Source organism: Peromyscus eremicus, chromosome 22 (assembly GCF_949786415.1).
Source record: "Peromyscus eremicus chromosome 22, PerEre_H2_v1, whole genome shotgun sequence".
NCBI lineage: Eukaryota > Metazoa > Chordata > Mammalia > Rodentia > Cricetidae > Peromyscus > Peromyscus eremicus.
The window spans coordinates 35,486,376-35,500,321 of NC_081437.1; the positions used below are offsets into that span (position 1 = coordinate 35,486,376).

Here is a 13,946-nt window from a genome sequence, read left to right on the forward strand (position 1 = left end):
GGGGGTAGAAGAAATCAAACAGCATCCTTTCTTTAAGAATGATCAGTGGAATTGGGAAAATATAAGAGAGAGTAAGTCAGTCAATCCATGTGTTCCATTTTATCATAGTTTGAATCTTATGAATTGATTTCCTCTTCTGAAATAGCACGTTTGATAGAGTGTGTGATAACTCAGTTTTAAATTGAGAGATCATCTTTTTCTGTGGCAAAATTTGTAGCTAAATAGTTCCTCACTCTTCTAGTAAACTAGTGTGCATTTTTTTAAGCTACATTTCCCAATTCTTTTTGTAATAAACATTATAACATTTCTTAATTTGGCAGTTTTGTAGATCTCAGTCATGGAGTGTAGTCCTTTAACTTGAGTGCTTACGTTGGTAAATTCATAGTTGTTTGTTAAGACCATACTCTGATAAGACATAGTAATTTACTTGTATTTTATGCATATAATATTGATTCATTTTAAGAGTAAGAAATATTTCTGCTTTAAAAATGTAGAAAACTGAGGATCCTCTACAGTATATGTATGTTATTGCTACTTGTAATTTTTAGCTCCTAGAATAATATAATAGACTTTCCTTGTTTGATGTGTTAGACTATATTTACAGCTGATCTAATAGAGTAATAAATTACTTACAGTGTGTTACTTCTATGAAATGGCAGATGGAAGATATATTGCTAGATTTTTGTATAAAATATCTATTATAAACAATTAGTTGATCTTCTGTTTTGGCTGTGAGTGAAATAATATTTTCTTCCCCCCCAGCGGCAGCTCCAGTGGTGCCTGAGCTCAGCAGTGACATAGACAGCAGCAACTTTGATGACATTGAGGATGACAAAGGAGATGTAGAGACCTTCCCAATCCCTAAAGCTTTTGTGGGAAATCAGCTGCCTTTTATAGGATTTACCTACTTTAGAGAAAATTTGTATGTGATTTATTTATTAAAAATTATCATAGCCTAACTGTCAGGCTTTTGCCTAATGGACTGTCTAAACTATTTTTAACTTTATTTCATCATTTGATGTTTGAATGTTACATTTTATTCATTTATAAATGATTGAAAGGCACTATCCTATATTCTTTTGAAGATATGCAGTAAGAACAAATACTTGATTTTGATGGAGTTTATTATCTCATGAAGGATATAAGAGAATCACAGAATTGTAAAGAAAGGTAGAATGTGATATTTACCTTTAAAAAGATTATCCCAGTGGATGTTCTGCTGAGGAATTTTTGACTGGTAAGCAAGGAGGAGTCACTGAGAACTGGAATCAACTGTTAAAAGTGTTTGAAAGACTTCTTGGTACCCCACATGTAATGAGGGGAGTGACAGCTGTCACAGTGTGCTCAAGTCCGAGGTGTTTCCTCGGATGAAATAACAAAGCCAGGAAAAGCTCAGGCAGGGAAGATGAGTCGGTCACCTTCCTGGTAGTGTTTTAAAACTCTTTAAAGTTCTGAACAAAATAAGGGTGTTGGACTGGAGGGATGGCTCAGTAGTTAAGAGCACTGACTGCTCTTCCAGAGGACCTGGGTTTGATTCTGAGTATCCACAGGGCAGCTCACCACCATCTGTAATTCCAGTTCCAGGGGATCCAATGCCCTCCTCTGGCCTCTGTGGGCACCAGGCACACGTGTGGTACCCAGACAAACAAACATTCAGGCAAAACACTTATACACACAATTAAAGAAGACATGTTTTAAAAAAAGAGTGTCCGGGATACCAGAGACTTAGCCATGTTTAGAGGTGGTGGGAAGGACACAACTGAAAGATGAGGGCTCACTAGGGAGACGTGCTGCCAAGCCTGACGACACCCCTCGGTGGAGAGAGAACTGACTCCCACAAGCTGTCCTCTGACCTCCCAATGTGTCTCCTGGCATTTGTGTACATGAACACACACAATAAATGAGTGTGACAAGTTGTTTTTTAAAAGATGATGTATAAGTTACAACATGAAGCACTTATGTTATCTTTGCAAAAAAGAAGAGCTGTTCCTTTCTAAAAGAAGAAATAAAATATAATCATTGTAGAAATGCAAGTGGGATGAAGAGGTCCGTGTCGTGCCTCTAGTCCTAACAAAGTCATACAGAGTAGAGAGGCGTGACTGCCCAGCAATGGAATAAGTGCTTCACCTAGAATGTTCAAGTGAGATCTGAGAACAGCTTGACTGTAGAATACAAAATGGATTCAGGTGGAATGCAAAGAAACCTTGTCTTCTGTCTTTCCAGGTTATTAAGTGACTCTCCATCTTGTAGAGAAAATGATGCAATACAAACAAGGAAAAGTGAAGTATGTGTTCATTTTTACTGTTCTATTTACTTTAGTTAGGTTCAAATACTCATACCACTGATTTTTTTAAAAACATTTATTTCTATTTTTTGTATATGAGTGTTTTGCCTGTTTATGTCTGTTCACTACGTGTATACAATGTTAGTGGAGGCCAGAAGAGGGGGTTGGAGCCCCTGAGATTGGAGTTAGAGTTCTAACAAGTGGGTTCTGAATTCATCAGATCCTCTGCAGAGTAGCTAGTACTCTAGTAGACCATCTCTCTAGCTCCATCATACCACTGATTTTTTAAAGTTCACTTGCTATTCTGTTATGAATCGTGAGATACCATTCTTTGTAAAGTGCTGTGTGCAGCACAACTTTGAAGTAATTCATTCATGTGAATCTGCTTTCAGCTTCATTCAGTAGCAAGAGTGATAGATTTATAAATAGCTCTAATACAGTTAGAAGATGTTATGCTCTTAGTACTGTGAAAGAGTATACATACATACAGTGGGGTGTAGAGGTAAGGGAGTGATTCAGATTCTGACTTCCTGTTTATTATTGTGTAACTGCATAAAAGCTAAATCATACAAATACAAGTTACAATGCTATTTTTTCTTCAAACTTAACGAAAGGTAGAAAAGCCTGTTGGATAATTTTGGAATGATATACATTGTAGGACTTTTATAAAATATAACAAGCACTGAATGTTTTCTTTTTTCTTTTTCTTTTTTTTTTTTTTGAATAGGAAAGTCAGGAGGTACGTTGTCCAATACTCTGAAAAGGAGAAAAATACATGTTTTACTCTAGTCATAGTCTGCTTCCCATTTGGAGTACTGCGTCTACCCAAGAGGCTTCCCATCCTTTTTTCTACCAAGTACCCTTTTATTTTTCGTACAAATCTTTGTTTAAAATGAGTTATATAATTTTTTGTTTTTATTTATCAAGGACATGTAATAGTATGTTTAGAGTATTACAGCAGCCAATAGTACTTACCTTGACTCAGTCATTAGCTGTATTTTCTTTAAAAAAAAAAAAAGTTGTTTGGAAAGTGGTTTGGTGTGTGTGTACTGAAGAGGGTAAAGATAGTTGACGTGACTTACATGCTTAGTGTGTGTGAACGTGATTGGATGTGTTTATATGTATACACTTGTGTGGAGGCCAGGAGTCAGTATCTTCCTCAATACTCTCCACACTTTTCATTTCTATTTATTTATTTATTTGTTTGTTTGTTTGTTTGTTTGTTTATAAGAGGGTCTCAGCGTACCTGGAGCTCAGAGATTAAGCCAGACTGGCCAGCAAACCCCAGAGACCTGCCTGTCCCTTCACACTTTCCCAAACTCCCCTCCTTCAGTACTGGAGTTAGAGACTCAAGCCTCCATGACTTGATTTTGTTATTGTTTTGTTTTGGAAATGAGTCTCACTTTGTAGCCTTGGCTGACCTGGAGCTCACCCTCTAGACCAGGTTGGCCTGTGCCTGCCTCAGCCTCTCCAGTGCTGGGACTAACATGCCTTGACTTTGAGGTGTATGGTAGAGATCCAGACTCAGACCCTCATGCTTGTGCAATGAGCAGCTTACTGGCTGAGCCAGCTCCCCAGCTCTTAGCCTGCACTTGTTTGGGTACAATAGAGGAGTTGCTTGATTGTTTGTTGTTGTTTTTAAGATGAATGGAATATTTGAGAAACCTCCAGGGAACATACTCATTGGAACCTTGGCTTAGGCGTATCATTTCTCCCTTGGCCTGAGTATTCACCTGTTTGAATTTCAGTTAATCAAGTGGGTGTAACACCACTACCATTGTTGTTGTTATTTTGAGGCCTGGAACTCAGTATGTAGAGTAGGCTAGCCTTGAACTCTCAGAAGTGCTCCTTCCTTTGCCTCCTAAGTAGTTTAAAGACATGTGCCACCACACTTGGGAGACATTGTCTTATGTAGTTTGTTCCTGTTAATGAGACAACACTTATAAAGTGCCTGATACTGCACCCAAGGCACCATCGGATCTCAGAAAGTTAAGTCTTGTAAACAAAACAAAAAACAGAAGGAAGGCATGGACGGACACACCTTTAATTCTGTCACTCAGAAGCAGAAGCAGCAGGTGGATCTGTGAGTTGACGGCCAGGTTGGCTGCATAGCAGTTCCAGGCTACTCAGGGCTACACAGTGAGATCCTGTCTCATAAAAATGAAGAAAAAAAACTCTTTGGAGCTAGAAGATGACTCGTTAGTTAAGAGTGCTTATTGCTCTTATAGAGGACCTTTGTTCCATTCCCAGCACCCACATGGTGGCTTCAATTGGAAGGGATCCGATGCCCTCTTCTGGCCTCCAAGAGCTCTTGCACAGATGTGGTACACTTAAATTTATGTAGGAGCACGCATATATGTAAAAAGATAATAATAGTAAATATTTTAAAGGATTATTTCAAATGTGTTATTTAGTATTTTTTTATCATTTTAACTTGCTTTAAAACAACTAATAAAAACAAGAGGATTTGAAATAGAATTAGCTGTCATTTACTCAAGATTCATTAAATCCTTCTTCATAGTGGTGTTCCTATCACTGTGTAGGATGACGGAAGAGTTTATTCTCGTAAATGTGTTCACGCCTGTATGTGTGCTGTAGGAGAAAGCAGGAGACGAGGGCCCTTTCCCTCTAAGTCAGCCCCATGAGCAGTGCCAATCTTGTACTCCAACAGAGGGTCTGTAAGGGAAGGCCAAATAGGGATCATTGTTGTCTTATGCCACTCGCTCATCTTTGTGACCCAAACTTATAATTTCCTATAATTTTTTGACAGATTCAGAAAAAAATATCTGCACTAGAAGAACACCTTAGCAGTGAGCTGCAGGCCAAGGAGGAGCTGGAGCAGAAGTGCAAGTATGTGCCAGGCAGTGCATTTCAATTGGAGCTTTATATACGTGCTTTCTCAGTGAACAGACTGTACTTGTCCTGTAAACTAGAGTTACTTCATGTACTGTGTCTTTCTCTAATCCTTAGATCTATCAATACTCGCCTAGAGAAAACAGCAAAGGAGCTAGAAGAAGAGGTAAACATTTCCTGTGCTTTATTAACATTTCTGTTACTAGAAATCTTTGATACCCTCTTAGCTACAGAGTTCTTAGAGTGCCATGCAATACAGATTAGTAAAGCCTACCCTGTGTCATAATGAATAAGATGGAAATCACTTCAGGGTGATTTCTATTACCTAGGCTTGCCTTGCCAATTTGAGTTAATTCTGTGTAGGCATTTCAAATTTTTTTTAAAAAGTATGATAGTATATATGTATGTAAATATCATAATGAAACTATTACTTTGTATACTAAATTAATTTAAGAAACTTGCTTTTATTGATTATTAAAATGGCTGGTATGCTTTAAAAACAGGATGTAATTCATTTTTAAAAAGTGTTGATATTAGTAACATTTTAGGACCATGGGATTAAATAGTAGTGATGGCTGGGCGGTGGTGGCGCACGCCTTTAATCCCAGCACTCGGGAGGCAGAGCCAGGCGGATCTCTGTGAGTTCGAGGCCAGGCTGGGCTACCATGTGAGTTCCAGGAAAGGCGCAAAGCTACACAGAGAAACCCTGTCTCGAAAAAACAAAAAACAAAAAAACAAAACAAATAAATAGTAGTGATGGTTCATTAGTTGTAGAAAGTTTCAGAGAGCTTGACTTCTGGTAGTATAATAAATTAAATATTCAGGGTTATCTTAGGGTTTCTATTGCTGTGATGAAAACATCACTACCAGAAAGCAAGTTGAGGAGGAAAGGGTTACACTTCAGCATTGCTGCTCATCACTGAAGGAAGTCAGGACAGGAACTCAGAGTAGTTCCGGAAGCAGGAGCTGATGCAGAGGCCAGCCGTGGAGTGGTGCTGGTTACTGGCTTGCTCCTCCTGGCTTGCTCAGCCCACTTTCTTACAGAACCCAGAACCAGCAGCCTAGGATGGCTCCACCCACAGTGGACTAAGCCCTCCCCCATTGATCAATACTTGAGAAAATGCCTTACAGCTGGAGCACACTGAGGTGTTTCCTGAACTCGGGCTCCTTCCTCTGATGACTCTGGCTTGTGTCGTGTTGACACAAAACCAGCCAGTGCACAGGTCTTGATTATTTCATTGTAGTGTGCTGCTTTGCAGACATGGGGAGCATTATCATTTTAACAAAACAACGATAGCTTTTTAGGTCTCTTTTTATGTGTTTGAGATTACTGATGGGTTTGGATCTGATTTCTCTGCCGATTTCCTTTTGATAATGTTAATTGTTATTTCAGATTACTTTTAGGAAAAATGTGGAATCAGCACTGAGACAGTTGGAAAGAGAAAAGGCCCTTCTTCAGCACAAAAATGCAGAGTATCAACGGAAAGCTGATCATGAAGCTGACAAGAAACGGAATCTAGAAAATGATGGTTTGTGATAGAAAACAATACACGTTTAAGAAAAACATTGAATGTGTGTGTTGTATTGAAGCCTGCTGCTAAAATGCTTTGTTTCGTAGTTAACAGCTTAAAAGATCAACTTGAAGATTTGAAGAAGAGGAACCAGAGCTCTCAGATATCCACTGAGAAGGTCAATCAGCTCCAGAAACAAGTAGGTTGGTCTGTGTGTAAAGTGCTGAGTTTATCCATGCCTGTTCATGCTGATTGCAGTGTTGCTAAGCCCTTGGTTCTAATACTCAAGGGGGTGATACCTTGAGTTTTTTATTTAAGTACTTTGTAACAAGATAATAGATTGATGTACTGTGTTATTCATCCTGTTACATCTGTGGTTATCTGCTTGCTTTCTAATTGGGTAACAGCTGGATGAAGCTAATGCTTTGCTGCGAACAGAGTCTGATACTGCAGCACGGTTAAGAAAAACACAGGTGGAAAGTTCCAAACAGATTCAGCAGCTGGAATCTAACAATAGAGATCTACAAGATAAGAACTGCCTACTTGAGACTGCCAAGTTAAAGCTTGAAAAGGAATTTATCAATCTTCAATCAGCTCTAGAATCTGAAAGGAGGGACCGGACTCATGGATCAGAGATAATTCATGATTTACAAGGTATAAAAGTGGTTGCATTTGATTTGATTTTTGATAATTCATGATTTTGAAATAACAATAATGCTTTACAGTAACCTGGGTTTTTTTTATTTGTTTGTCTTATTGTTTGTTTTTCAAGACAGAATTTCTCTGTGTAGACCCAGATGTCCTAGAACTTGCTATGTAGACCAGGCTGCCCTTGAACTCAGAGATCTGCATGCCTCTACCTGGGGTTAAAGACGTGGGCCATCACTCCCAGTTTGTTTCATTTTTTAACATAGTATTCTGTTAGTAAAGTTAGAGCCTGGGCCTAGAGAGACAGCTTAGCTGTTTGAGAGCACATATTGCTAGAAGTTCAGTTCTTAGCACTTCTACCAGGAGGCTCACAACTAGCTCCAACTCCAGCTTCAGGGATTCCAGTGCCCTCTTCTGGCCTCTTTGGACACTGCACTCATATGTACAAACCCATCCTCAGACACACATATACACATGATTAAAATAAAAATCACAAAATAAAACTACAACATTACAAGTACATTGATAAAGAATTTGTGAACAAAAGATATACTTTCAAACAGTATTTATTAGGTTTAGGTGGTCAATTGAGTTCTAGCTAAATTAACTTTTAAAGTACTCTTCTGACAAGTTATAAAACTCTTGCTCACAAATAACAACTCCAAAGTTTGAGGTAGATAATTCTTAATTCTTAATTGAAAGCATGCATAGTATGTTGTTTTAAACAATGTTTCAATTCTCAGGTAGACTATCTGGGCTGGAAGAAGACTTGAAGACTGGGAAAGTCTTACTGGCAAAGGTAGAGCTGGAGAAGAGACAGCTGCAGGAGAAGCTCACTGACTTGGAGAAGGTAACCGTGGCACACTGCCCTTTGTGTGTGAGACAAGGACAGCATGATTTTACTAAGAAAAATGACTAGAATGAGGAGTCATGAGTCATTAGTCACTAGGTGGTAGGTAGAGTATTGTCACATATGCGTGTACTTTTCTATTTGGACGTGACTGTGTGAGCAAGGACTATAGCTTTAATACCATACAGGCAGCCCTTGGTATGCCAGATTCTATGAAGGAAGGGACTCAGTGTATATAATGATGATTCTTTTAGAGACCCAGAGGAAATTCAAACTTTTTAAAATTTTTTATCTATTATATTTTATGCGTAAGTGTTATGCATGTATACCTACATGCCAGAAGAGGGCATCAGATCCTGTTATACGTGGTTGTGAGCTACTATGTGGGTGCTGGGAATTGAACTCAGCCAATGCTCTTAACTCCTGAGCTATCTCTCCAGCCCTGGAAATTTAGACTTTTTAAGATAAACATTTTAATCTTTGAGAATCTCATACAATGTAGGAACATTCAAATTTGGACTGGGATATATTAAAATTAATATAATAACAAAATTAAAATATGACTTGTGCTGGACAGTGGTGGCACACGCCTTTAATCCCAGCACATGGGAGGCAGGGCCAGGTAGGTCTCTTGAGTTAAGGCCAGCCTGGTCTACGAAGCGAGTTTCAGGTCAGCCAGGATTGTTAAACAGAGAAACCCTGTTCTGAAAAGCCCAAGGGGAAATATATGACTTCTGACTTCAGAGATTCTTTAAAAAAAAAAAAAAAAAAAAAAGCAAACTATGGAGCCAGAGATTATTTCTAGTTAATATTTTATTTTCATTTGTTTATTCATTGATCTGAGTATTTAATATTTTCTTTAGGAAAGATTAAGATGCAGTGTTGCTTTTAATAATATCACAGTCTGATAGATAATTTTAAAAGTGATAATAAGCTGGTCATGATGATACAAACCTTTGATACCAGCCCTGGGGAAACAGAGGCAGGTGGATCTCTTTGAGCTCAAGGCTACCTGGTGAGTCCCAGGCTCAAAATAAATAAATGAATAAATAAATAAATAGATAGATAGATAGATAGATAGATAGATAGAGTGAGTGTAAGTAAGTAAGTGAGTGTAAGTAAGTAAGTAATAATAAAGCCCCTAGGTCAATGGTTCTCAGTCTGTGGGTTGCAACCCATTTGGGAGGTCAGATGACATTTTCACTTACCTAAGACCATCTGAAACATAGACATTTACATTATGATTCATAAAAGTGGCAAAATTACAGTTAGGAAGTAGCAGTGAAAATAATTGTATGGTTGGGGTCACCACAACATGAGGAACTGTACTAAAGGGTCACAGCATTAAGAAGGTTGAGAACCACTGCCCTAGATAATTCTAATGCTTTGTATGCAAACAAAATGCTAGCTGTTTGGACGTAGTATGCCTTTCGGGTGTAGAAAATGAGCCCTGACGTGCTGTGTCAGAGCTGGGCAGGTAAAGAGGCAGACTCTAGCTGTAGGACAGGATAGGGAAAGTAACTTACGGTATGGTTTGCTTGGTTAGTCGGTATTAATGGAGTCATGTCATCATGGCTGTCAGTCATCAAACTAATCCTTTAGGGGTAAGATAGTATATACTTCAGGTTGTGTTGGCCGTATACTCTGTGTAGCAAATCCTGGGGCATATGTAGAAAATAGACTGACTTCTATTATTCAAGACTTTCAAACTTAGAACATGTCTGTGCTTTTGTTTTTTGTTATTCTGAGACAGGGTTTCTCTGTGTAACTGAGAAACCTGGAACTGTTTGGAACTCACTCTGTAGACCAGGCTGGTCTCAAACTCACAGAGATCCACCTGCCTCTCCCTCCTGAGTGCTGGGATCAAAGGTGTGTGCCACCACCCGCAACCAGCAAACATGGCTTCTTTTGTTTGTTTGAGACAGAGTCTCACTATGTAGACCAGGCTGGCTTCAAACTTGAGAGATCTGCCTGCCTTTATCTCCCGAGTGCTGGGATTAAAGGTCTGACCACCATGCATGGCTGCTAGATAACATCTTTAAAGTTTGAAAAATAGTGCTTTAGGAAGAGAGACCTTGTATCTAAAGAATACCAGAGTCCTGCAGCTGGAGAGATGGTTCAGCAATTAAGAGCACTTGTTCTTTTTGCGGAGGACCCAAGTTTGGTTCCCAGCACTCACAAGGTGGCTCATAACTATCTATAATTCCAATTCTAGGGGATCTGTCACCTTCTTCTGACTTACACAGGCACCAGGCACACGTGTGGTAAACATACATATACAGAAGCAAAGCATGCATACACACATTTAAAATAAAATAGATAATTGTAAAAAAGTAAAACTAGCATTTGAGAGGCAGCTGGGGAACCTTCAGAGTCACAGGAAATGTGAGAGCTGGTTAGGAAGAGCCTGGGGATACACTGTCATCAGTGGGCAGTGTCAGGGCTGCAGCTAGAGAAACAGACTAGGAGAGCCCAGTAGGATTGTATGGTGAGAAGGGCACTCTAGTCACTTCAAACAGGCTCAGTTCCAGTCTCAAAACAGTGGATGAGTGGCAGAGGCCAGTCATTATGTCACAAGAAACTTAGATGAAGAAGGGAAGGAAGATACTGAACATTCTTACTGAGACTGTTTTAAAAGTTTTTGAAATTCTGTTAATAATCACCATTGATAATGTTTCATAGGAAAAGAGCAACATGGAAATAGATATGACATATCAACTGAAAGTGATACAGCAGAGTTTAGAGCAAGAAGAAGCTGAACACAAGACCACAAAAGCACGTCTAGCAGATAAAAACAAGATCTATGAATCCATTGAAGAAGCTAAATCAGAAGCCATGAAAGGTATGCATTGTGAGGTGTGCTCCCAGTAATACTCTCCATGAAAGGTATGCACTGTGAGGTGTGATCCCAGCAACACTCTCCATGAAAGGTATGCACTGTGAGGTGTGCTCCCAGCAACACTCTCCATGAAAGGTATGCATTGTGAGGTGTGCTCCCAGCAACACTCCATGAAAGGTATGCACTGTGAGCTGTGCTCCCAGCAACATTGTCCAAGAGTTGATTCTAGAGACAGTCTTCGCTTTTACAAAATAAAATATGTATTTATATTGCCAAGTATTGGGAGCTAAAAGGAAGAAAAGTACCAGGGAAACTTGATATATTTTAAAAACCCTTGTATCATTACAACAGTTTCTAAGAAACTAAAGCCCAAATACAAAATTATCTCCCATCCATCAGTGGCATCGATGGCATAAGGTGTATAATGTGGTGCTCTGTACTGATATTTGGGAAATACATCCTTTGACATAATATTTACTGTACTTTGAGATTTCCCTAGCTGTGTTACAAAAGTATTAATAGTTATATAACACCAAAACTTGCATAATAGTCCAGCTAGAGCAGTAGTTCTCAACCTTCCTGATGCTATGACCCTTTAATACAGTCCCTCAGGTTGTGGTGACCCCAAACATAACATTATTTTCATTGCTACTTCATAACTGTAATTTTGCTACTATGGTGAATCATAATGTAAATATCTGTGTTTTCCTATGGTCTTAGGTGACCCATGTGAAAGGGTTATTTGATCCCAAAGGGTCATGACCCTCAGGTTGAGAACCACTGAGCTCAACTATTCAGCTCACTGAGTATTTTGGACTCTGACATACTAAAGATGCCAGTCAGATTTTATTAAAGCCATCTCATACTAGTATATCTCAAAGTTAGCTTCCGCAGACCACCAATCTTTGAATTAGAGTTATCTTAGGATAGTTTGTTTCCGATTTCTTATTAAAATAGACTTGAAATTCCAGAAATAATCAGTACTTAAAAATATTTTTGTCCAAATCTTAAAACTCTGGGTCAGAAATTTCACTACTTATTGAGGCAGACTATTATGAATAGCTTAGAAGAAGTAGCCTTTCACTCTTTAAATATAATTAACATTTAGATTTTCTTATCACAACCAACTTAGTTTAAAGCAGTAATTCAGGGTGATAAGAAATGAAATGAGTCATGAATGATGGCACATGCCTTTAATCCCAGCACAGAGGAGGACGAAGCAGGTAGGTCTCAGCTGGGGCTACACAGTGAGACCCTGTCTCAAAAAGAGAGAGAGAGAGGGAGAGGGGAGAGGGGAGAGGAGGGGAGGAGGGGAGGGGGGGAGAGGGGGAGAGGGAAGAGGGAGAACTGAAGCAGGTACTTTAGTTAGAAAGGTCTAATCTGAAGAGATGAAGTTAATGGATTGTGTATTTCCTTGTCTGTGGCCTAGAAGAGAGTTAAGTTGTTTTGAGGTATAATTTATATGCAGTAAAGTTGAATAGTTTGGATGTTTGTGTTACACTCATACAGCTATCACCAAAGCAAGTTTGTAGAATATGTCTACCACCTCAGGAAGTTTTCTTGTGGTTCTTTCTGTTCTCTACACCAATATGGTGTGGTTTTTTAAATAAATAATTTATTTATTGAGTAAACAAATGCATTTATTTTTTGATTATTTTCCAAACTGACAAAAGTGAAATAATTCAATATAACTTTTAATTGTTTCCAGTGGTTACTTGGAACACTAATACATGATATGTGATGGCTTCCTTATATTTTACGCGTAGGCAGACAGTAAATACTATAGATATCTTTCAAGCCTAGATCTATATACATAGATTAAGAATATGGCTTGAACAAGTAACTATTGCCAGTATGACTGTGTCTAGTTTTCAGTAAAAGGGATAATGAGGCGTTGTTAGGTTGTGATAATCAAGTGCAATTGTACATATAAAATAATTAGAAATACTTTCTACTTGGTAGCATGTAGAGAATGTTTCATCTATCTGCACAGTTTTGAAGACCCTTCATTAAATATTTTCAGGTCTGGTCAGGGAGGGAGACGGTTTGATGGATAAAGTACTTGTTGTACATGGATGGGCCCTTATGAAATCCAGGCAGGCACAGCAGCCACCTGGAATCCGAGCACTCAGGAAATGGGGCCTTGCGGGAGGATGATATCCCTGGGGCAAGCTCACTAGCTAGAAAAGCCAGAATTAGTAGCTTCCATGTTCACCCACCAAGGGCCCTGCCACATAGATAGTGGAGAGCAAACAAGGAAAATACAAACATCAGCTTTAAGCCTCTATATACGTGTGAACACATGTACACTTAAAAAAGACCTGAAAATTAATGTAGTTCATTCTTACCTAATGGAACTTTGTAAATGATGGTTGGGTGTTAAACATTAGGTGTGAGAGGGCAGAGGAATCCTCCTTGGAAATGAACTGAAATACTAATCAAAAGATTAACCAAAATTTAGGTTTAAAATTGAACTTACTTGGTTAGGGATACACTTCATTGATCACCTTAAGATGAAAAAAATGCTTTTAAAGGATTGTTTTCCTGATTGATGTTAGGTTTATTGCAAATCATTTAGAAAAATGAAGGAAAGTATAGCTTAAAAAAGCAAAGATTACCTGCATTCCTACTAAGTAAGCATAATACTTTGTAGATTTACTCCATTTTCTCCTACCATTTTACTAATTAAAAAAAAACATTATAAGTGTTTATGAGCATTTACTTGCTAATGCCTGCCATATGCCTGCCTGGATTTTAAGTCACATATATGTATTAACTTAAAAACTTCCTTGCCATATGCTGGAGATTAAATACCATTACCTTCCTAGATGGAAGGAAGTTAAGGCCAAAGAAGTTAATTTACCTACTCAAATAATTAGTAAGCAGCAGAGCCAAGATTTAAGGTCAGAAAGTTTGGTTCCTGAGTCTGTCTCCCCAAACATAATTTCAGCCCCTATGTAA

At 38.6% G+C, this 13,946-nt stretch overlaps 1 protein-coding gene across 1 annotated transcript in view; it reads left to right on the forward strand.

Annotated features, from left to right (window-relative positions):
• Nucleotides 1–13,946, forward strand: part of Rock2 (Rho associated coiled-coil containing protein kinase 2) — a 103,962-nt gene that overhangs the window by 70,305 nt on the left and 19,711 nt on the right. The window contains 11 exon segments of the mRNA XM_059248192.1: nt 2–71; nt 763–922; nt 2,224–2,284; nt 3,012–3,023; nt 5,055–5,134; nt 5,255–5,303; nt 6,531–6,666; nt 6,756–6,847; nt 7,056–7,302; nt 8,040–8,146; nt 10,829–10,988. Of these exon segments, the coding sequence (XP_059104175.1) occupies nt 2–71; nt 763–922; nt 2,224–2,284; nt 3,012–3,023; nt 5,055–5,134; nt 5,255–5,303; nt 6,531–6,666; nt 6,756–6,847; nt 7,056–7,302; nt 8,040–8,146; nt 10,829–10,988 (1,174 nt within the window).